Source organism: Peromyscus eremicus, chromosome 15 (assembly GCF_949786415.1).
Source record: "Peromyscus eremicus chromosome 15, PerEre_H2_v1, whole genome shotgun sequence".
In the NCBI taxonomy this organism is placed as follows: domain Eukaryota; kingdom Metazoa; phylum Chordata; class Mammalia; order Rodentia; family Cricetidae; genus Peromyscus; species Peromyscus eremicus.
Window position 1 is genome coordinate 6,787,617 of NC_081431.1, and position 21,797 is coordinate 6,809,413.

The window sequence follows — 21,797 nt, forward strand, 5'->3', positions numbered from 1 at the left end:
CTAGAACTAGTAAAGTCAATCTACTGGTATTTTCCTGGGTGGATTTCACATTTGATTTTTACATATTGCTAACATAAAAGAGATTAAAAAATCCAGAAACATAATTAACAAGTATTCACTGCCAGAAGTATAACAAAATTACACAGACAATGCTATTCACATAGGAGGCTAACTGCTTTGGTGCTGGTATGCTTGGACTGATGGCTTGGCAGCCTGTACCCACTTCTTGCAGCCTTGCCTTTGGGAACTGGTACTCTGCCACAATGGCTCATTTTAAGAAAGGAAATATTTTACATGCCAACATTTGGTTGTGAATGGTGTCTATCAGTTTGTTTTTCTTAGATCTCTGGCTGAAAGGGGAAAGAAACAAAACTAAATCAGCCCAAGGCATTGCAATAAAGAAAAATATGTTGCATGGGGGCATCCTGTGCTGACCAGCACGGAGTAAGGCTGCTACAGCCGTTCCCTCCCAGATAGCCTAGTGGGAAAGCCTGCACACACAGCACTATCTGAGGACTCTGGAACGGAACCATGGCAGGGACACCATGAAAAGCATTAAGTCATGAAGAATGGATGTCAGAGGATGAGTTCCTCATTTTCCTTCCCCTCCACATTTAACCCAGGGGTAGCCCCAGGGTGAAACAGGAGAACTGTGAAAGTGAAATATGAGAGGCTGGCAATCTTTTTCCATTTTTTTGACCAGAGTATGCAGAGGGGGAAAATATATATTCAGGACAAAGAGTGTGGGGCAAATTCCCACTCTGTTTTGTTCCCGTATTTTTCTTCTTGGTCCTGCCCAAAGGATGAATCAGGAAGTCCCATGGCTGCTCTGGCCAAACGGGAATCAGAAAGACCAAGCACAGCTCTTTTTTTCTATTCAGAGGAACTAGAAAAAGGAGCCCTGCTGCCCAGAGAATAAACTTAGGAAGGAGAATCTTTGCTGTTTTCTTTCTCCTCGTTGCCTACAAAGTAGCTTCTGCTGTGCTAACTGTGAAGAAACCAGAAGGCACAAGGCCCAGGAGTAAATAACATTCAGGAGGGGAAGTGTAAGAGGCTAGAAAGTTGGAGAGTCAGTTCCAAGTGGCATGTTTCCAACTGTGTCATATACATGAGGAAACACTTCATTTTCTGAACCTTTCTACTACAAGTCCTGAGTGAGCCATGGGGAAGTATGTGCATGCGAAGGAGGTAAAGAAGCAATGCAAAACTTGAGGAAAACAAACTGGCTGCTAACTAACTGATAAAGGAACAGAAAACAATTTGCTCTATACCGAACCAGTTGTCAAACCCAGGTAAAAGAGAATGACTTCATCTTGAGAGGCTATGAACAAAGTTATCATATCATAGCCTAATATTTAAAAATGATTCCAGGAAATAATCCCATCATTCAAAATGATCTGAATGAAATCTAGGATGGTTATATGAACACCAGTTAATACAGACATAAGAATAAGGAAATTATGAGGGCTGGTAATGGATAATCACATAATGAGAAAAGGGTCAGCTTATCATGTCAATACACTGCAGTGTGCATGTATGTAGCTGGTAACAACATATCAAATGCATAAGGCAAGAATGATGTACTTGTCCTAACAATGACACATCTCTCACCTCAAAGAGTAGAGGTGGTAATTTATTTTTAGAGCCAAATGTGAATGGCCAAGGGCTGAGAACACACAGGCTACCCCAAATTCCCTGTTCCAATCTGGCAGGAGTTCACTGAAGTCCCAATCAGTCAACAGCCGTACAGAAAGATCACTGTAAGGCATTCTTTCCAGGAATTTCCCTTCACACATCTCAAGAAGCAATAGATACATCCACAATTACATGTAGATAATCAAATCTCTTCTTCTAATAATTGACACAGTAACTCAGCGGGTCAATAAGTTGATAGATAATCCAAACATCGCCATGACTCAATAGATGGTATTCTGTGCCCTGAAACAAACCTTAGCTAATGTAAGAGAATTGAAAATTGCAAACCAATGTCCCTAGAACATATGAGAATTAAACTAAAAAATCTGTACAAAGTATCTGAAAAAATTCTAAATATTTGTGAATTAAATCATCTCCCTGTGAATGATGGATAGGTCAAGAAGGTCCAATGGTCAGTAAAAAGTAGTTTGAACAAATGAGAACGCAACATCTCACACAATGTGTGCCACCTAAATCAGGGCTCAGAGGAAAACATAAGGCAGCAGGCTCTCCACTTGACCTCATACCAACCAAGTAAGCTACTGTCTCCGAGGAAACAGAAAGGACGAGAAAAGCAGTAAAGAGCAGAATTATCTCAAGTAGCAAACTGAAAATAATATTTAAGAATCAATAAAGATTCTGTCCCACTCTGTAGGCTATAGTCTGCCTCTGCACTTGGATAACCGTGCCTTTGCTGTACAGGTGTGCTGTAGGTTCCAGGAGATCCCATTTATCAGTTGTTGTTCTAAATGCCTGAGCTGTATGGGTCCTGTTCAGAAAGTCCTTTCCTGTGGCAGTGAACTGAAGTTTACTCCCTGCTTTCTCCCTCTATTGAATTGAAGATATCAGGTCTTAGGCTGAGGGTGGGTCTTGGTCCATTTGGAGTTGAGTGTGGTGCAGGGTGAGAGATAAAGGTCTGCTTTCTGTCTTCTACAGGCAGCTCTCTCAATTTTGGCCAGCACCAGTTGCTGAAGACATTATCTTTTTTCTCCAGTGTGTCTGTTTGGCCTCTTTGTCAAAAATCAGCTGGCAATGGGTTCATGTACTTTTATGTGGTTTCTTAATTCTATTTCTTTGAACCATATGTCTGTTTTTAAGCCAAATACCATGCTTTTCTTCTTTTTCATTATTATAGCTCTGGAGTATAACTTGAAATCTGGGATGGTGATACCTCTAGCAGGTGTTTTTCATTTTTAATTGTTCAGGATTGTTTGGGATATCCTTTTATTTTTTATTTTTTTCCAAAAAGAAATTTAAGATTATCCGTTTCAATTTCCATGGAGAATTGTGTTGGGATTTTGATAGGAATTGTGCTGAATCTGTAAGATCGCCAACCCTACAAAGACACAACATAGTGTAGCAGGAGGAGACTGTGGTCATCACAGAGACCACAATTTGTCAAACAGTAAAGAAAAGACCATGGAGTACTTGGTTCTAAATGATATCTGTGTCACTCCTTCCCAGCTCTTCCCAAGGACTGTTGTGGAAGAGGGGTTGGAAAGATCTAAGAGCCAGAGGCAGTGGATGAGTGCCCCAAGGAGTCAGTGTTCTCCAGATATGACAGGGTGGTCATACATACAAACCCACAGTGCTTGTGCTGGCAGGCATGAAACCTGCTCATGCTCAAGACAGATACATTTTCAGCACGAAGAGGGAAGCATGAAGTTTGACCCCTAACTGAGGAACTATTGGCAAAGAGAGGGGCTGGGAGAAGGAGAGTCAGTTTTCTCAAAGGGTGTGGCCTACAGTAGGCCAACCATGTTCTAGTGGATTGCTACACACGGAATACGTTGGCACTGCACAGCCTGGACACAAAGTTAGGTGGGTAGGAAAGCGAGTGAATCAGGGAAGAGCTGGGGAGGGGGCTGAATAGGATCAAAATACATTGTATGAAATTCTCAAAGAACTAATAAAAACAAGAAAAATTTGATAAAACTGAGAGGTATTTTTAAAAACATCTACTAAACTAAAAACCTCTAAGACTCTACCATGGAAGGAAATAAGTCAACACATACACTGTAAACAGAATTCTGCTCATAAAACTGACAAATTGTTTGAAATGGACCAACTCTTTGCATATTCAAGGTTAAAATAAAAAAGCCCAGTTGAAAAGAAACATTTAAAAAAAATTCAAATTATTAAGAAATTGCATTCCAAGTTAAAGGTTTTTCTCCAAGGAAAACTCCGGGCAAATGTGGGTTTCATTGGTCAATTCCACCAACATTTAAGAAATATATAAAATAATGTTTTATAAGATTTCTCTACAAAATAAAGAAAGGTGTAGCTCTCAGTGCATTTTGTAGGAACAGAATCAGCATGACAGTCAAACATGGTAAAGGCATGGCTATAAGGAACAGTAGAGCCAAATCTGTGAGAACAGGTGGAAACATCTGTAGATTACAGCAAGCAACAGCAACATGTAAAGAAGAGACCACGCGGCAAGTAGGTCTTACCCTCTGGTAAGTAGGGCTTACCCAGAGAAAGCAGACTGGTTTATGGCTTTTACATCAAAACATAATTAATCATCCAAAAATGTAAAATGTGGGAAACTATGTGACATAATATTATAATATTTACAATAAATAACTATCAGAAAATGAGAAATAAAAGATAATTCTTCAATCCGATAAAAGGTTTTCTCTCTAAACTTCATAGGTGACAAATATCCTCGCTAATGGTAAAGGTCTGAAAGCAACCTTAAGTTTGTTTTGTAGATCCATGTAGAATTCAGCAATCTACAACAAAGTGCCCAAGGCTCATAATAAACTTAACAAGGTTGCGGAACAGTTTTATTATATCAAAATCAATGGTCTTTCTACATGCCAATAACAAACTATTAAATTTTAATTTGCTTAAAGGAACATTAATAATTGTACCCTTAAAAGGAAATAATTAGGTACAAATCTAAGGAAATACCTTCACTACTGTGTATTGAGCTCTATCTAATGTTGATGAGATAAATGTATCAAGCACATAAGCAATTTATTGTGCCTAATACTTGAAGGATCAGATACTATTGAGACACAAATTCTCCTCCAATTGACTCACAGATTCAATGCAATCCTAATTAAAACCACAAAGATTTTTGTAGATATTAATAAACTGTTTCCAAAATCTATATGGAAAAGTAGAGTAAAAGAAAAGCTAAAACAAGCTTTAAAAATCTCAGACAGGGTCAGGCTTCATGTTTTCATAGGCTACTACGCATCTGTAACAACCAGCATTCCATGATGCTGGTGATCTGACAGACATATTGATGAATTCAATAGAAGATTCAAAATTTTACCTATCTGGGGCATCCTAAGTTTCTTAGATTTCCTCATTTCTTTTCTTTGTGCATCTATGTCTTACTGCATTTTCAGAGACATCATCTCAAAATCTCTCCCAAAGTTTCAACTCAGTGTTCATACTTCTAACATCCACAAAGTACCTTCATCTCCCATTAATTACTACTATTACTTTTCTTGTGTCCTGGGTTTGCTTCCTTGATAATAGGGTCTCCTTTAGATAATATGTTTTCTGCACATACACTGTTTCTGAGTCTATCAAATAATTTTATTTATCTTGGTCCTTTTGTCCACCTTGAAGAGTGATTCACCCATCCATATAAAGCTAGCTTGGAGCTTCACAGATTTTACAGATGGCTGATCAGCATACTTTCCCATTGGATACCTGAAGTACAAATTATTATTTGTTTCTTTTGGAAGGTCCCATATTCTATTTTATGGAAGTATTTTATGTTATGAGATTCATTGTTTTCCAGATAAAAATTATCAATTTCTTCTAAGGAGGCATTTCTGATTGACTACTTGATTCAGAGAGTATAGCTAGAGAGAGCAGTCAAAGGTTTGTGTTCAGCTTGTATGCTCACTTCCTCATTGCTTTTACCTCTGCTCCTCTGTGAAGAGTGTCCATAATTCTTAGTATATACTACTAAGTTTCCCTAGAGGATAAATGACTAATCTCGTGGAAGTTAGACTGGACTACACAGGAGAAGAGAAATGTGGATATATATGCAGAGGGAAGGGACCTTGGGCACCAATCACTGTCTTTTATAGATTTCCAGCTATGTTCATCTTTGACCTTCATTCCATACCCCTACTTCTCCATGGTCTCATGCCTCTCTATTCTCAGATTCTCTGCAGAAAAATTAGTTTGTTTCATATCACCCTTTCTGTCTTCCAAGCAATACAACTTTACCAATCATTATAAATAATTATTCTTTTCCAGATAAGTTCTGCTTCCAAAATTGTCTTCAAATCTGGCTTGTGCTAGTGTCTCCTCCCTCACTTTCTTTGTTAGTGTGGTGCACTGCTCATTTGAATGGTCCTCTATTAACCTCTTACATTTGGGAAGATGCAGTCTTTACCTCCAACCATTCCCCCCTCTGGTATTAGCCATAGTAATCTTCATAAAAGAAAACTATGATAGAGACCCAGACACATTCCTTCAGTTTCTCATAAAGCTTAGGGACTACTTTTGCTGAATGTAAATATATAATCCAAAGCACAATTCTTTAGTCATTCATCAGTTTGATTTATAAAAAGATGTGATGATATCTGTAATCTAAGAAATAAAGCTTGCCTGAAGATCAGAGGACAGAGCAAGCCACAGAGTTAAACATAGAGGTCAGGCAGTGGTGGCACACACCTTTAATCCTAGCACTTGGGAGGCAGAGTTTTGTCTGAATCTCTGGGAGTTCAAGGCCACATTGGGCTACATGAGATTAATCCAGTCTAGAGCCAGGCAGTGGTGGCACACACCTTTAATCCCAACACTTGAAATTTCATGCCTTTGCTACCAGTATTTGGGAAGCACACATGCCTTGAATCCCAGCATAGGAAGGTTGAGATAGGAAGTGAAATGGCTGGGTGGAGAAAGGCATATAAGGTGTGAGGAGACAGACTCGGAGGTATTCTGTCAGAGGATTCATGGAGTTGGCAAGGTAAGAAGTGGCTGTGGCTTGTTCCTTTGTCTCTCTGATCTTTCAGCATTTACCCCAATATCTGGCTCCTGGTTTTTATTATAAGACCATTTATGATTTGTGCAACAAGAAGTCAAGAACAGGCCGGGCGGTGGTGGCGCACGCCTTTAATCCCAGCACTCGGGAGGCAGAGCCAGGCGGATCTCTGTGAGTTCGAGGCCAGCCTGGGCTACCAAGTGAGTCCCAGGAAAGGCGCAAAGCTACACAGAGAAACCCTGTCTCCAAAAAAAAAAAAAAAAGTCAAGAACAGGACAAAACCCAACCCCTGAACTATAGTTACTTTCTGACTTACAGAATGGACTCAGTGTTCTATCCCCCAAGATTCTTTCTATCCCATATAATCCTGGCCGGATTAGGGAATTTTTTTTCTTTGTATTTGACTTGCACATTCTTAATATTGACAGTATTGTCATATAGTTTATAAATATTTAGTTTCCCACCCCCACTATTGGATGGAACTTTGCAAATTTATAATTGTATCTTCTCTTTGGAATTTATTTTTGATTCCTATTTTATTATAACCACAAATATGTTTGATTAAAAAATAAATAAAGTCTTTAGTGCCCAAATAACTTTCCCATTCCTCCTTTCTATAGTAAGCACCTATTCCTGGTATACACGGCAAAACTTCTACTGAAATGATTGTGTTATTTAGAACATCCAAAATTGGACAGGAATGTATTGTTTATTTGGAAACACATTCAAGGAGATAAAATTTTTGACATGAGTAGCTAACATCTAGTTACTTTTACTTGCTAATTGTTATAATTATTATTTGATAAAGTCAATTGTCTTGTTAGGGTTTCTATTGCTGTGAAGAGACACCATGACCACAGCAACTCTTACAAAGGAAAACATTTAATTGGGGCTGGCTTACATTTTCAGAAGTTTAGTCCCTTATCATCACGGCATGAAGGCAGGAAGCATGCACACAGACATGGTGCTGGAGAGGTAACTAAGAGTTCTAAATCTTGATCTGAAAGCAACAGGAGTGAATTGTATCCCACACTGGGTGTAGCTTGAGCACATGAGACCTCAAAGACTGCCCCACAGTGACATACTTCCTCCAATAAGGCCATCCCTATTCCAATAAGGCCACACATCCTAATAGTGCCACTCCCTATAGGCCAAGCATTCAAACACATGAGTCTATAAGTCTATATTTAAACCACCACATCAATATATCTATTTTTGTTCTGATAGCAAAACAAAACAAAACAAAACAAAAACCCATAGAAACATCATTGTTCTGGCTGAACCTATCAGAATGGAAACATACCATGATGAATGGAATCAGTCTATGTGTGTTTGTGCACATGTATTTAGGTGAAACTTGATTCATCTTGTTAGGATCAAAGTTTGACAATGGACAGCTTGCATTTCCTTCTTTAGTCTCATTCATTATAGAGGAATCAGCAATTACAACCTCACTTCTGTTCTGGGAAATGACATTAAGTCTTTTTCCTGTTAACACTGGATTATTATTACTATTTTTGAGTGTTATCCCTGTACAGAGGCCATGCTAATAGTCTCTGTATCATTACAATTTTAATATATGTGCTGCCCAACAAGCACTTATTCTACTTTTTACTTTATTTGTTGAGAAAGGGTCTTACTCTGTAGCCCTTGCTTTCCTAAAACTTGCTTTGCAGACCAGGCTGGCCTTGAATTCATAGAGCAATGTCTCCAGCCCCAAATCTGAATTATTAAAGGACTCACTTTCAACCTCTGGTAATTTCTCAGCAAGAGTAAAGAAAGGGATCCTATTAAGAATCTGATAAAATTGTTAGCAGCTACCCAAAAACTATTTGCTCTATTTATTTGAGACATATTTTTAGCTTTTGGGCAATCTGAGATAGATAAATCAAATATTTTCAAAGAGATCCAGTTATAAAGTAGTTATTCTAATTAAAATTAGAATTTTGCTTCACAAAAGAATTCATTAAAGAACACATTTAAATAAAGAGGCTCTCTTACATCCAAGTGTCTGCTAATAAATGACTAGGCATGAGATATGGAATCAGGAAAACAGGTTCAATGTTTTTGGTATGCAGTATAGATTACCTGAGAAATATAAGAAATTTGATATGCACCCATACTTACAGCAACCTTTAAGTGAGATTTTCATGGCTAAACTGATTTCTTTGATATTTGCTTCCATTTCTTATGATCAAAGTTGTTTAGATTGACTGATAAAAAGCTAGGTACCTTGAAGTAATATCACGGATTATAGGTATTGAAATGTCACTTGGAGTATCTTCCACAGTGCGGACTTGGGTTCCATTGCTTTTCATGCATGCATCTTTTATACAGACTTCCACCTGCAAAGATTAGTTTGGAAAGGAATAAATATAATCATCTTCAAAACAGAGCAACAACAGTCTGAATCCACCTTTCCCCTCTTCATATGAATCTCTTCAAGTCCGCTATAGCCTCGTGGGGCTTAGTGAATATTCTCCTTTTTGATGTGAATTGAATCCAGTGGGATGAGCTTAGAACAGAATACAGAATTGGGCTCAGGACAATTGATTTAGTGATTAGCATGGTGATGTTTGGTCTCTGGTTCTGAACATTCACAAAGGGAAGGGCTTATTAATCTATTCAGAACAGTCAAAGAACGGGAGACGCTCAGGTGGTGATTCACAGGACTAATAGGTTATCCTTGCACAGTGTTCTCCAGATCTATAACCACGTGGTGTAATGATGATATCTCCTGGAAGTCTTGACACTTTGCAACAAATTGCCTAAATGCTAATGTCTAATGGGAGAAAAATGAAGCCCAGGGAAACCTCCCAATAGGGCTGAGCTATTTTATATCCATTTGTTCCAGCTGCAATAGTATTGTCCCCTTAATCACAGCAGAAATCATCACTCACCCCTTTAATTCCACCACCTAGTTAGAATAAAAACCGAGAGGGTGGAAGAACTTAGGATTGGAAATGGGGCCCATCAAACATCAGTAACCCAAAAGGAGTGTATCCAGTGGCTGGGAGGAGAACAGGCGGATACACAGGAGGTATCTGGTGGAAGAGCCGCAGCATGTAGCCTTTAAAGGGTAAACTCAACTCTATTTCCTTTTATTTCAAAAAATATGTGTATGTCTTAACATATGTATGTGTTTCATGTGTTTGCAGGTGCCTATGGATGCCAGAAGGGGGTGCCAGATCCCTTGGAACTGGAGCTAGGTGTGGTTGTGAGCCATCTGATGTGGGAGCTGGGAATGAACCTGGGTCCTCTGCAAGCACTCTTAACCACTGAGCCATCTCTCCAGTTCCTGAACTATACTTTTTCTTGTGCTAATTGACATTCAATATCTTATACACAGAGGTAAAAGAATGCTATGTACTGATGATTCTTAAATTCTGGTGCTGTGGTTTTTAGCAAATCAGTCCTCCAATTATTTACATCAGAACTTGGAGCAAGATAGATGAGATTCACACTATACTTCAGAGACATCATTTAGTTCCCAGTACTGTTGCATCTAAACACTGAGCACATGTTTAATGTAGTACATTAGCTGTGGTATCAATAGCTGTAATATTACCCTTTAGGACCCTCCACTATGATTAAGTACAAACAAGAAATAACTTTAAGGTAGATTATCTTAAAATACAATGTGATAGAATTAGTGACATAAATTTTATGCATATTGGAAGGTATCACACTTTGGTACACAGTGGGATTAACTCGAGTATCTCAACCAAATTTATTATTGTCTTTTGCATAATAATATATTTCTGATAGACTCTCGACCAAATAATTTTTTAATGTCCTCCAGATGTACAGTAATAGTGCAGGTTTGTAGGGTGAGATATGCATTTCAATACATGTTTACATGTTATGTGTTTACAGCATGCAGGGAACAATCAGTGTAGGAGATGGTGCTGTCTCCTCACTTTTTCATGGCTGGAGCTTGAGTTCTTCCCCTCTAGCTATTGATAAAGTAGAATATTGTGGAATTAGCCCCCTCCAACCCCTGCTTAACAGCATCAGAACTCACGGTTCCTGACTTTTAGTACCTGTTACCCAGGCTTTCTCTATTCCCAACTGTCATCATTTCTGATCTCTAGAAAAGATCACTCTGCATTCAGATCCAATGCTCTTTAGCTTGCACATATGAGGAGTTCTCAGACCTACATTTTAGCAAGTCTGTAAATCAGGGGGCAGAGCAATCGGGAGACCCAAAAGATGGTCAGATATCTGATATTTGTGTTTCTCCAAAACACTTCCTGTTGACTTTGGGAAAGCATTACACTGTGTTCTCATTTCTTTTTTTTTTTTTTTTCTGGAGCTGAGGACCAAACCCAGGGCCTTGTGCTTGCTAGGCAAGTGCTCTACCACTGAGCTAAATCCCCAACCCCGTGTTCTCATTCTTACTAATATAACATTGCCAGTCTTCACCCTGAGTATATCTCTAGTTCCATATGTTCTGTAACATGTGCATGAAATGTCAATATTAGGGTTTACTACATTTACTTAAAAAGACCTTAAAATCAAGTTTAAAATTCAAGTTATGATTCCCTTTGAAAGGGTGATGTAAAAGGATTTATTAAATGATCAGCTTTAAAATCAATTGCTATTCTATGGAAGAGGTTAACCTAGAGAAGTTTTGTTCATAATATTGGGCATGCTTTTCCAATGCTGACTTAAATGATGTTTGACTTCCTAAAAAAGGCACTAAAATTTAACATTCAAATTTCCAGCCATGCATAAATATGCCATGTGTGATAATCCTGATCTACAAAACAAAATTCCACAGTGTAGATAGTAAGGAAAAAATTCAAATTTGGGGTTTAATTTTGACCTTCTGTCTTTGTTTCAATGACACAAGTCTGATTAAAATATGCTTTCTCCTGGCCACAACTGACCCAAACCATCAGTGTGAGTGAGGGCTTCCATATTACTTAAGGGGCACGCGATTTGATATGACAGGCCTTGTTCTATAGGCCAAGGCTGAGCAGCGCATGTGCACACAACCTCAGAGTTCTCACCACCAGCCTGCACTCGGCATCCTCAGCTTTGTATCTAAGTATGAGTGCATGAATGTATGTATTTTATATATTGTGTGTGTGTGTGTGTGTGTGTGTGTGTGTGTGTGTTTGTGTGTGAAGGCCAGAAGAGGGTATCAAGATCTCTTGGAGTTGGAGTTAAAGACATTCTCAAGACATGTGGATTGTGATGTGGGTGCTAGGCTCCAACAGTGGCCCTCAGAGTAGCACAGTAAGCACTCTTAACCACTGAACCACCTTTCCAGCTCCAGACTTTCAGACTTTATAAACAAATGATCATGCTTCGTTCTCAGGACTCAGTCTTATCATTCCACAGGGACCCAAAGAAGACCTCATAGCAAAGCCTCCATCTCCATCCGGTGCTCTTTATTCACAAGGCTGTAATTGGAATGACTTGAGGCATGGCTTTATGAATTGACCCATATGTTGTCTACTTGTATGTGTGGACTCTTCCTGAGGTGTGTGAATGCAAATGTCAGTCCACCTGTGCCATGCTGATGTAACTCACATAGGTTGTTGGCAATGAAAACACAATCCATGAAGCTTTCTTTCTTTTTGTATTCGGTTGTTGCTTATGGAGCCAAGCCCATGGGTTACAGTAGGGATGGCTGGAGTATTGTAGCCAAATAAACGTGCTTCACTTTCAGATATGGAAAAACGACTTGTAACGTGGGCAGACATAGCACTCCTGGTAAAATGTTTCTGGGGTCAAATAAAATTCCCACATTTAATGCCTTTTGGAAATTATTCATGAAATGCTCATGAATTTTAGAAGTTGCATAGATTATTTAAACATTTACTAAATTGCAGCCTCTCTATAAATGCTGAGCTTCTGGAATCTTTTCTTCACCCATTTGCTCCCTTGGCCTTCTTATCCCACGTATCTGACATTCATACAAGATTTTCAGTCTCTCCAGGACAACACTGTATCTTACATACTTCTGGGCTCTGGTATTTCTTCTATTTCAGAGTCAGTAGACCTTGAAGAGGTCCACAGGCTTGGCTTCAGGTGGACAATGCACTTTCTGAGTTCTGCAATAAATTTTCCATGTAAGTGTCTAAATATTCTTCTAGGGAAGGAGGTGTGGACTTAAGAGATTCTCCTAGACTCCCAAGGACAAAATGTTTAAATGCAGCCATGTCACAGACGGGGCTATGGAGTGTTTGCTGCATGATGAAAAGATTTATTCCTTCCATCTTTGGGTAAAATCCTTTGGTATATTTTTAATTTGCCTCATTTTCTGTTTTTCTGTTGCATTCAAAGTCAGGAATGCTAATGGAGGAGAGAATATTTGCCTTTACAAAGGGAGGATTGATATCCAGTGAGCTATGCTACTTCCCCGAGTAAGTGGCCTAAAAAAGAACAGAGAGAAAATCTCTACATCTGCAAGTTAATTCTGATCTTGATACCAATAAAAGGCCAAGAAAGAAGACCAACTGGGAAGACTGTGTTTTGGTGATAGTTTGATTAACTTCCTTTCACCAGTGGGCATTTTATCATCTCTCCCATCAGCACCAAGCTCCATCTTAACCAAGAACTGTTCTCCAGGGATTCGAGTCTGTGAATCCCTCATGGCAAACTGCTTTCACTCTGGTCAATTTCCCCTTCCCACCAAACAAACAATAATCTGTAACCGGGACAGAGAGCCGCCACACAGAGACAACGCTCAGCATGTTTTATTTAACATATCCATGAGCTTAACCATCCAAAAAAGAAACCAAACAATGTTCTGACCTGAATGTCGTAGACAGTGAAGGGGGACAGGCCTTTCAGAATAAATGACCCCGGCACATCCATTCCAGTCTTGCAGAGCTTATTATTTACATAGACAGAAGACTCGGTGACAATGCCATTTGGGTTGGAAGGAGATGTCCAGATGACATGTACAGCTGTACTGTTGATGATGACAACCTCTGGAGGAAGCATGCCCTGAGGCTCTAGAATTAAAGAAGAAACTGAATAAGCCCCAGCTGTCTCCACCAAAGCACTTGTTAAACCAAACGCAGATTGGTACAGAGACTCAGCAAAGGGCTCCTTGCTTATCTACTCTCCCGTGATGAAGTTAGCACAGTCTGAAGTCCTGTGCAAATTGGCTTATTACACTCTCAGTTAGAAACCATGAGAATTGGTGGCAAAATGCTTCATCTCACCAGCGTAGTGCTAATCTTCAATGCTATGTAACCAGTGGGATATAAATGATAAATTACTCACCCGTCTGCACCTCTAAACATGTATCTATTACTTGTCGTTTTTCAACCTTTCACTTTATATCTCCTTGGGGTGGAGGGGGCAAATTTGCTCCTTAAGCCAAGTAAAATAAAATAAAATTCAAATACACTGAGGCTACTGGAATGTGAAAAATCATTTGCTGTTACTAGCTTGTAACTCAAGCAATATGAAGCAATAATGCAATATTGTCATTATGTAAATGATTTTGAGTGTTGATTACCATAGGTAATGATGAAATCTAACATTAGAAAAAAATCTTGCTTAGCATTAAATTACACAATTATTCAAGCATGTCAGAAATAACTATGCAAAGGCCTATTTTTATCATAAAAACTCATCTTAACTAGTTGAAAAATCGTCCTTGTGATTCATCCTATTTTATAAACAAAAGGTGCCGACCTTTGGCATCACAGAGGAAATGGGTTCCATCCCTAAAGAGTTCTGCTAATGGCCTGGAACACTTGCTTGGGAGGTAACGATATGATAATGCTTATAATGAGACCATCTAAAGCCAGAAAGATTAGAAAGACCATTCCAGACTCATTTCCGACTCAGAAGTTGATTCTCTGGCTTCCTCTCCCTCGCTAACTGGCTTAGAAACCGAGACATAGGCAATTCTTCTCTGAGGCTGAACTTCCACCTAGTTTTTTTTTGTGACTTGGGGAGGGCTCTTCCTGAGCTGGGGTGTCATTTTGAAAAGCACAGTGCTATTGAGGGCTAATCTTAGAAAAAAAATGTTTCTGAATGTCACCTTTTATTGACGTGAACTGGCTCCCAACTAAGCGTGCCCAGAGAAGAACATGTGGAAACTGGTCTGATAGGCAGGTATTACAGCTCCATGCTGCTGTTTCAAGGGGACTGGTTTATTCGTCTGTCACTTGATGACAACAAGCGTGGAAACATTTTGGTTTCTGCCCCCTTCCTTTCAGCATCAGGAATCTTATAAAGGAGGGTCAGTCAATACCATTGGCATCTCTGACGCCAAGACCCTTTTGGAATCTTTACTCACCCTCATCATATGTGGTCACATGCACGACGGTGCTGTTGATTCCGTGGACTCCATTGAAGACAGAGAGGAGAATCTGATACTCAGTCCTTGGAGCTAAGGCTCCAAGGACATGTGAATCTACATCTGGGAAGATTTTCAAGGATTTGTTCAAGGTCCCAGAATTCCAAAACAGTGTGTAATATTCCACATCACCTTGTAGATCTTGAAGAGCTGTTAACAGAAAACATAAATCATTTTAAACATGGCAGGTGGGAAACATAGAATAAATTCTCTTGTTAAATATTTCTAGAATGAGAGAGAAGCAAGCTATTAGAGATTCAGCTTTATAAAAAGGTTCTGGAATCTTCTCTGTGGTGAAACTGCTGGAGTTAGATTTTATTTTATTTTTAAACAAATTTTATTTTTTGCTTTACTCTATAATCAATTGAGAAATCATATTGAGGAACATATGCTTTAGAATTTCATATATATGTGTGTATGTGTGTGTGTGTGTGTATGATATTTATAATAACCTTCAAAGTATCAATATAGCTATTTATAAACATATGTGCAATGTAAAGTAACACAGCATGGAGAACGTCCATGACTTTTTTCAAGGACCCCTTTACATTAATATCTTGGGGTTTGTGCAGAAACAGCACATTTTAATTTGGATTATTTTTTTCCTAACTGCGATACTACTTTATCTCTAGCAATATTTTAAAAAGATGGGTGTGCCTTTGTGGTTGGGAGGCTCTATGCCAGGAGACTTGGTGATTAAGTCGCAAACCCTGGAGATTGAAGTGTTTTTTCCTCTGATGTCACCAACCGTACTCATATTTCCTCAGTGATGAAGCCAGTCAAATCCAGTGAAGCCAGGTGGGTTGTCTGTGAGTAAGCTCCTTCCCTCACTAGAGATAGTTTTCACTGGGACATCCCTCACTACTCTGCAGCCATTCCACAGCAGGGAAGGCACGGTAGATGTCAAGTTTGTGCTACTTGGTACTCCAACTAATTTAAATTTATTTTAAAAGTTAAACCTTTATGACATTAAGAATGTGACAGACTTCCTGGGGAGACAGAGCACATACAATCTACTCACCCAGAAAGGGAACCCACGGAGAACAAATACTCAGGTACCAACTGTACCAAAGCCTGTTTTGGTGAACCAGCGCTCTCTTTCTCTGGGTCACCAACAGGGGTATGGGTGAGGGGTCACTGGTAAGGAGCAGGCATACCTCAAAAGCAGCTGCGTTCCTGGAAACCCTCCGCCATGATGGGTGGATCCCAAAGCTGGCCACCCTGGGACTGTTCTCACAGCTGTAGGCAGCTCCACCATCTGAATGTGGCTTTCTGTCCTCAGTCTGGCTGGCCAGCATCCCCACATCCAGCAACTGTTTCCTCCTTCCGCAGTGTTGGGAGGGGCCCTCCAGAGTCTTCCAACCACCCAGAGTATGTGACCTCCTATTTACCCCTGTGGCTGGTGAGTTCCCCATTATTCCTAGAGGAAATGTTTCAGTTTGGAGGGGATGTCTCAATTAGGTGGAATATGTCATAAAACACAAGGGTAAACAGATTTTACTTATGTTATAGATGTTTCTCAGGAGCACACAGAGATTCACAGATTATGTGTATTGGAACTGGCATTGCACATTCAAGGAGAGCATGGATATTATGTCAAGGTCTGAAGAAAACCCCTTTACTAGCCCTTTCCTAGCCCGGTTCCATTTGCCAACCCACTTAACGTAGAATACAAGCTATTCACTGCCCCAGGGATGAGAGAAGGGTGGTGGGTTAGGCCTGCTGCAGAAGCCTCCACACGTCACCCTGGTCTTATGACTAGAAACAAACAGTGTAACTGGATGGCAAGAGCCACCTTTCTGCCTTGTCCTGCCTTTTGCCAAGCGGGCAGCTATTACAGTGTAGAGTCCCAGCACAGGCTATTAGCAGGGACACTTGGTGTTGCTACCAGTCACTACCACACTGGATACTCCGTGACCCACTGCTCAAGCCACAGCAGCCTCTTCCTACTCACTGAACCAGTTGAGAGACAGAAGAGCTGTTTTTCATTCAAAAGACAGCACAAATTAGAGACTGTTGACCTTACTTCCTCTCTGAGAGAGGAAGAGCTTTAACTGAATTAGTCAGAAAGAGAAAGCTAGTAAATTTCACCTTTTCTGTCTATTGAATAAACCTGGCTTGAATGTAATTTATCTTTTCTTAAAGAGGAAATTATGTTATATGGATTCTTCATTACATAAGACAACAGAAATGTTGCCTAGAAGACTCTGTATACTATCATTTTCAGAAGAAGGAGGTGGAGGTTTTAGAAAACATTTGAATAATGTTCTTCAAAAAATAACACAAAAGGACATGCCTTTATGAAAAGAAGCTATGGGCATACAAAACCACGTGCCTGGAATTGTCAATAGGCTTGACCTGGAATGGTTGAGAGATCTGCCTTGGAGAAGAAAGGGAAGAAACAAACAGCCAGGGCAGAACTAAAACCTGCATTGAGTGAAGAAAACGGGCAGAATATACAGGTACATACCACCAGAGACTGAAGGAAAAGTTACTTTCCAGAGTGGTAGCAAGACGCCTGCAACAACAGCGATCTGCCTGCAAGACACACTGGGGCAGCAGCAGCATATGTGGTGCAGGTGTAACCAGCCACGTTTCCATCCATTTAAGGCCAACTCCGTGAGATGGACCCATATCCGACACTTCTAAAATGACCAATGACCTAGGTAAGTCATAGGCCCAGGGGAAAACCTACTACTATAACTCTGCTAAAGGAACAGAGCAATAAAATGACCCCTAATGACATCCTGCTAGACTCATAGATGAGTGCCTTGGTCAATCCTTACAGAGAAGCTTTTTTTGCAGTAGATGGAACTTATCAGAGACCCACAGCTGGACATGTACAGAGAATGAGAGACTTTGAAGCCATGAGCTTTAACTGGGATGTCTTTATCAAACCTCTACCCTCAAGGCTCAGGGAACACTGTGGAAGAGGATGCAAAAGGATTCTAAGAGCCAGAGGTGGTAGAAGACTCCAAAGAAACCATGTCTTTTAGACACACATATAAACTCACAGAGACTGACAGCACATATCAGGTCCGCTCAGGTTCAAACCAGACAAAATTCTAGCACAGAAAATGGGAAATGGACACAAATTCCAACCCCTAACCAAGAAGCTACTTGCAATTGATACCTCCTGGCAAAGGAAAAATCAGTTTTTGCCAGTGCAGTGTCCCTGGGTACATCAAACACACTCCAGGGCAGACCCCATGCCCAGGAGAAGTTGGCCAACTCAAAACAAACTCCAGAATTTTTTTGTGTGTTCTTTTGTTCTATTTTGGTCTTTTGTACCTTATTGTTTTGTAGACTTGTGTATGTGTGTTGTTGTTTGTTTTGAAATTTGTTTCTTGTTTTATGCTTTTATGATTGGAGAGAAAGAACATGAAGTTGGGTGGTGGGGGTGGGGTGAGGAGGATCTGTGAGGAATTGGGGGAGGACAAAGAGTACAATCAAAACCTATTTTATGAAAACATTTAAACAATAAAAATACCACAGAGACCAACTTAAAGGGAGAAGTCATTTCTTTTGATTCAGTGTCAGAGGATTTAGGCCAGAGATACTGGACCTTACTTCTAGGGGCCTGAGGCGAGGCTGAACCTCATGTGTGAGAGTGTGTAACCAAGAAGGCTATATCCTCCTGAAGGACAGAGAGCAGAGAGCTGAAGGGTTCAGACCAGTCAACTGCCACATACTCCCAGTGAGGCCTGTCTACTAAAGTCTCTACCATCTCTCAGAGTTGTTCTGCCAGCTGTGGACAAAGAGGACAAAAACAGAGTCTGTGGGAATGTTTTACATTCAAACCACAACAAAGATAGGAATGGGTGAAAAGCAATCCCTGAACTTAATTACAATTATTATAGTATGTTATAGATACTGAGGACCGAGAATGAAAAAATTCACCTTGAAAAGCAAATGCAGCAAATAATCATGGATTTATTAGTTAAGTCTTATCCACAATGAAGAGATTTTTATAAACAGAATATAATCTATCTTACTTCTCTGTTGCTATGACAAAATGCCAAGATCAAGGCAACTTATAAAAGAAAGCATTAATTTGGTGTTCACATTTCTAGAAGGTTAGAGTCCATGACTATCATGATGGGGAGCAGGGCAGCAGGTAAGTAAGCATGGTTCTGGAGCAGTAGCTGAGAGCTTGAATTTTTATCCACAGGATGGAGAGCAAGAGAGCAAATCTTGGCCTAGAGTGAGCTTTTGAAACCTCAAGTCGATCCCCATTGCCACAACTCCAACAAAACCATCCCTACTAATCCTTCCCAAACAGTTTCACCAGCTAGAGACCAGGTATATTCAAACATATGAGCCTGTGGGCTCATTTACACCCTCACACTGTCTTACCCAAATGCTGACACTATATCCAAATGTAGATCTGGCACAGTATACTATGACATGAAATGTTAAAGGTTATCCACAGTAGGATATGCTTGTTATTTTCCTTGTTGCTGACATAGAACACTCATGGAAATGACCTCAGAGGATTTATTTTGACTTGGGTTCTGAGGCTACAGTCCCTCATGGTGGAGAAGGCAGGGATGGGCAATGGAGGTTCTTCATTTTCTAGTGCTTCAGGAAGCAGGCAATGGGATGGGGATGAAGACTGGGCTGTAACCTTCAAAGCAAGCTCTCCATGACCTTCCTGTGCCAACTAAACACTGTGACCCAAAAGTTTCACAACTTTCAATATGGCCTCACCAGTTGGAAGCCTAGTGTTCAAACTTATGAGCCAGTGGGGACGTCCATACCCAAAGTATAGGGGGACGGGGGGATCAGACAATCTTCAGAAGGCTCAGCTAAAGTATGTTTTAGGAGAATTAAATAGTATCAGAATGTTTTGAGGGGAAACATTTGATCCAAGACAGTTGTCTGCATCTGTATGATCATTTGTGCACAAAAAGGGCAAAGATAGTCCTGTACTGTCGAAAGTGAAAAGAATGTGCAAACATGAAAGGAAGATTATCTTATACAGGCAAAAATGAACGTACTGTTACATTAACAAAACCCTTTCATGATGATCCAGTGAGATACCTCAGAGGGAAAAGCACTAGCTACACAAACATGACCCCCTAAGTTCAATCCTCGGAGCCCTGGTGGAATGAAAATCAACTCCCTCAAGGTGTTTCTCCTTGACCCCATTGGAGGACTCTGGCATTTACACATACACACACACACACACACACACACACACACACACACGCAAACAAACAAAAAGCAATCATAACAATAATAGTAAAATAAGCAAATGATGCCCACAATGCAATCATCATCCAGAGGACAGAGAGGTGAATTGAAACTCAGAATTTAGAATTGGGGAAATACAAGGATTGATGCTAAATACTGAAGTCATTTTGAGAAAATAGTTCTGTAAGTGTTATATAACAATGAAAATGATTTATATACCAAACATTATAATTATAATAAGAAAATTAAGGAAAGAACACATTAATTTTTTATTATGCAAAATAGAATGACATGGAAAAAGGTAAAAGGTATCACTACGAACATACACTAAATTAAAATAAAGATAAATGTTTAAATGAATGTAGAGATAATTGTCTTTAGGTGAAATCTTTTGATGGGTAAAAGCTGACAAAATATTATTCCTTTTTTCTTTTTACCAATGCTTTAGGCATGGAGGAGAACGGAGAAAGAAAATATGATCTACGTGTGGAAGCTTATGTGTCTATCCGTCTACCCCCTGCAAAAGTCTGAAAACACAGAGAGCTATCTTTACCTCACATTACAAACATATGTGATGGAGGCAGGCAAATTGTCAAGTAGCTTCTCAAATGGCTCTGAGCCAACCCTTCCTAGAGTAACTTCTGTGCTCACCAAGTCTTATCTGAAAAACTTCCAAGGTATGAATGGGAATAACAGCAGGTTTTATTGCCTACGTCCCAATAAAAATGCAAATGTCAAATGGCTTCTCTTTGTCAACTTGAGATTGGTAAAAATTTACCAGGAACATTTGCTGTGCATTTGTACCAATTACAGTAGAGGGGAAAAAGTCTTTTATTATAATCTTCTCTGTGTGTGATATGTGTGCATGTGCAGGTTCATGTGTGTGAGTACACACACACTACGGTGTACACATGGAGGTCAGAGGGCATGCATGGGGGTCAGTGGACAGCCGCAGGGGTTGATGCCCACTTTCTACTGTGATATATAGTCTCTGTTTACTACTGTATACCAGATGAGCTGTTGGAAGGGCTCCCCGGGAGTCTCCTACCTGTGTCTCATCATGCAATAGGTGTGTTGGGGCTACTGACTGAGACAACTCCCAGCCCAGAGTGAATGAAGTGTGTGTGTGTGTGTGTGTGTGTGTGTGTACACATATATTTCATGATATTTTGAAAGATGATGTTTACTAAGCCAAGTTGTAAAAATGTATTCCTAAGATTTCCAACTCCAAGATGTGCTAAACAACAGCTTTGTACTGTTGAACTTAGTAGGTTACGCACCAATTTTTCTTCCATCAAGCAAGAAAAAAACATTAAAATTAAAGTTGCAAAAATAGGCAGCTCCTTTGCAGAGGAGTGACTAGTTAATTGACTTAAGATAGCAGATTGCACAGAGGAGGGGCAGGATCCTGCAGCAGGCTTTCACAGATGACCCTTCTCAGAGCTAACCTTTGTACTCATGAAGAGTTATCTGAAGAATTTCCAAGGTATGAATGGAAACCACAGCAGATTGCATTACCTACATCCCGAAGGTCAGAGGTTCTGATTACCGAGGTAATGAAACTTCAGCGGGCCGCTTCAGATCTATTAGGTTTGTCAGCTTCTATAAGCACGC

General features: G+C 39.9%; 1 protein-coding gene and 1 non-coding gene across 2 annotated transcripts in view; both read right to left on the minus strand.

Annotated features, from left to right (window-relative positions):
* Ush2a (usherin) overlaps nucleotides 1-21,797 on the minus strand; it is a 697,985-nt gene that overhangs the window by 187,704 nt on the left and 488,484 nt on the right. The window contains exons 44-46 of the mRNA XM_059281179.1: nucleotides 14,928-15,137; nucleotides 13,424-13,626; nucleotides 8,888-9,000 (exon numbers count right to left, since the gene is read on the minus strand). Coding sequence (XP_059137162.1) covers nucleotides 8,888-9,000; nucleotides 13,424-13,626; nucleotides 14,928-15,137 — 526 coding nt within the window. The remainder of the gene's footprint in view (nucleotides 1-8,887; nucleotides 9,001-13,423; nucleotides 13,627-14,927; nucleotides 15,138-21,797) is intronic.
* On the minus strand, nucleotides 8,148-8,254 carry LOC131925919 (U6 spliceosomal RNA). The gene has a single exon (XR_009383413.1). It is a non-coding gene; the product is annotated as a U6 spliceosomal RNA (small nuclear RNA).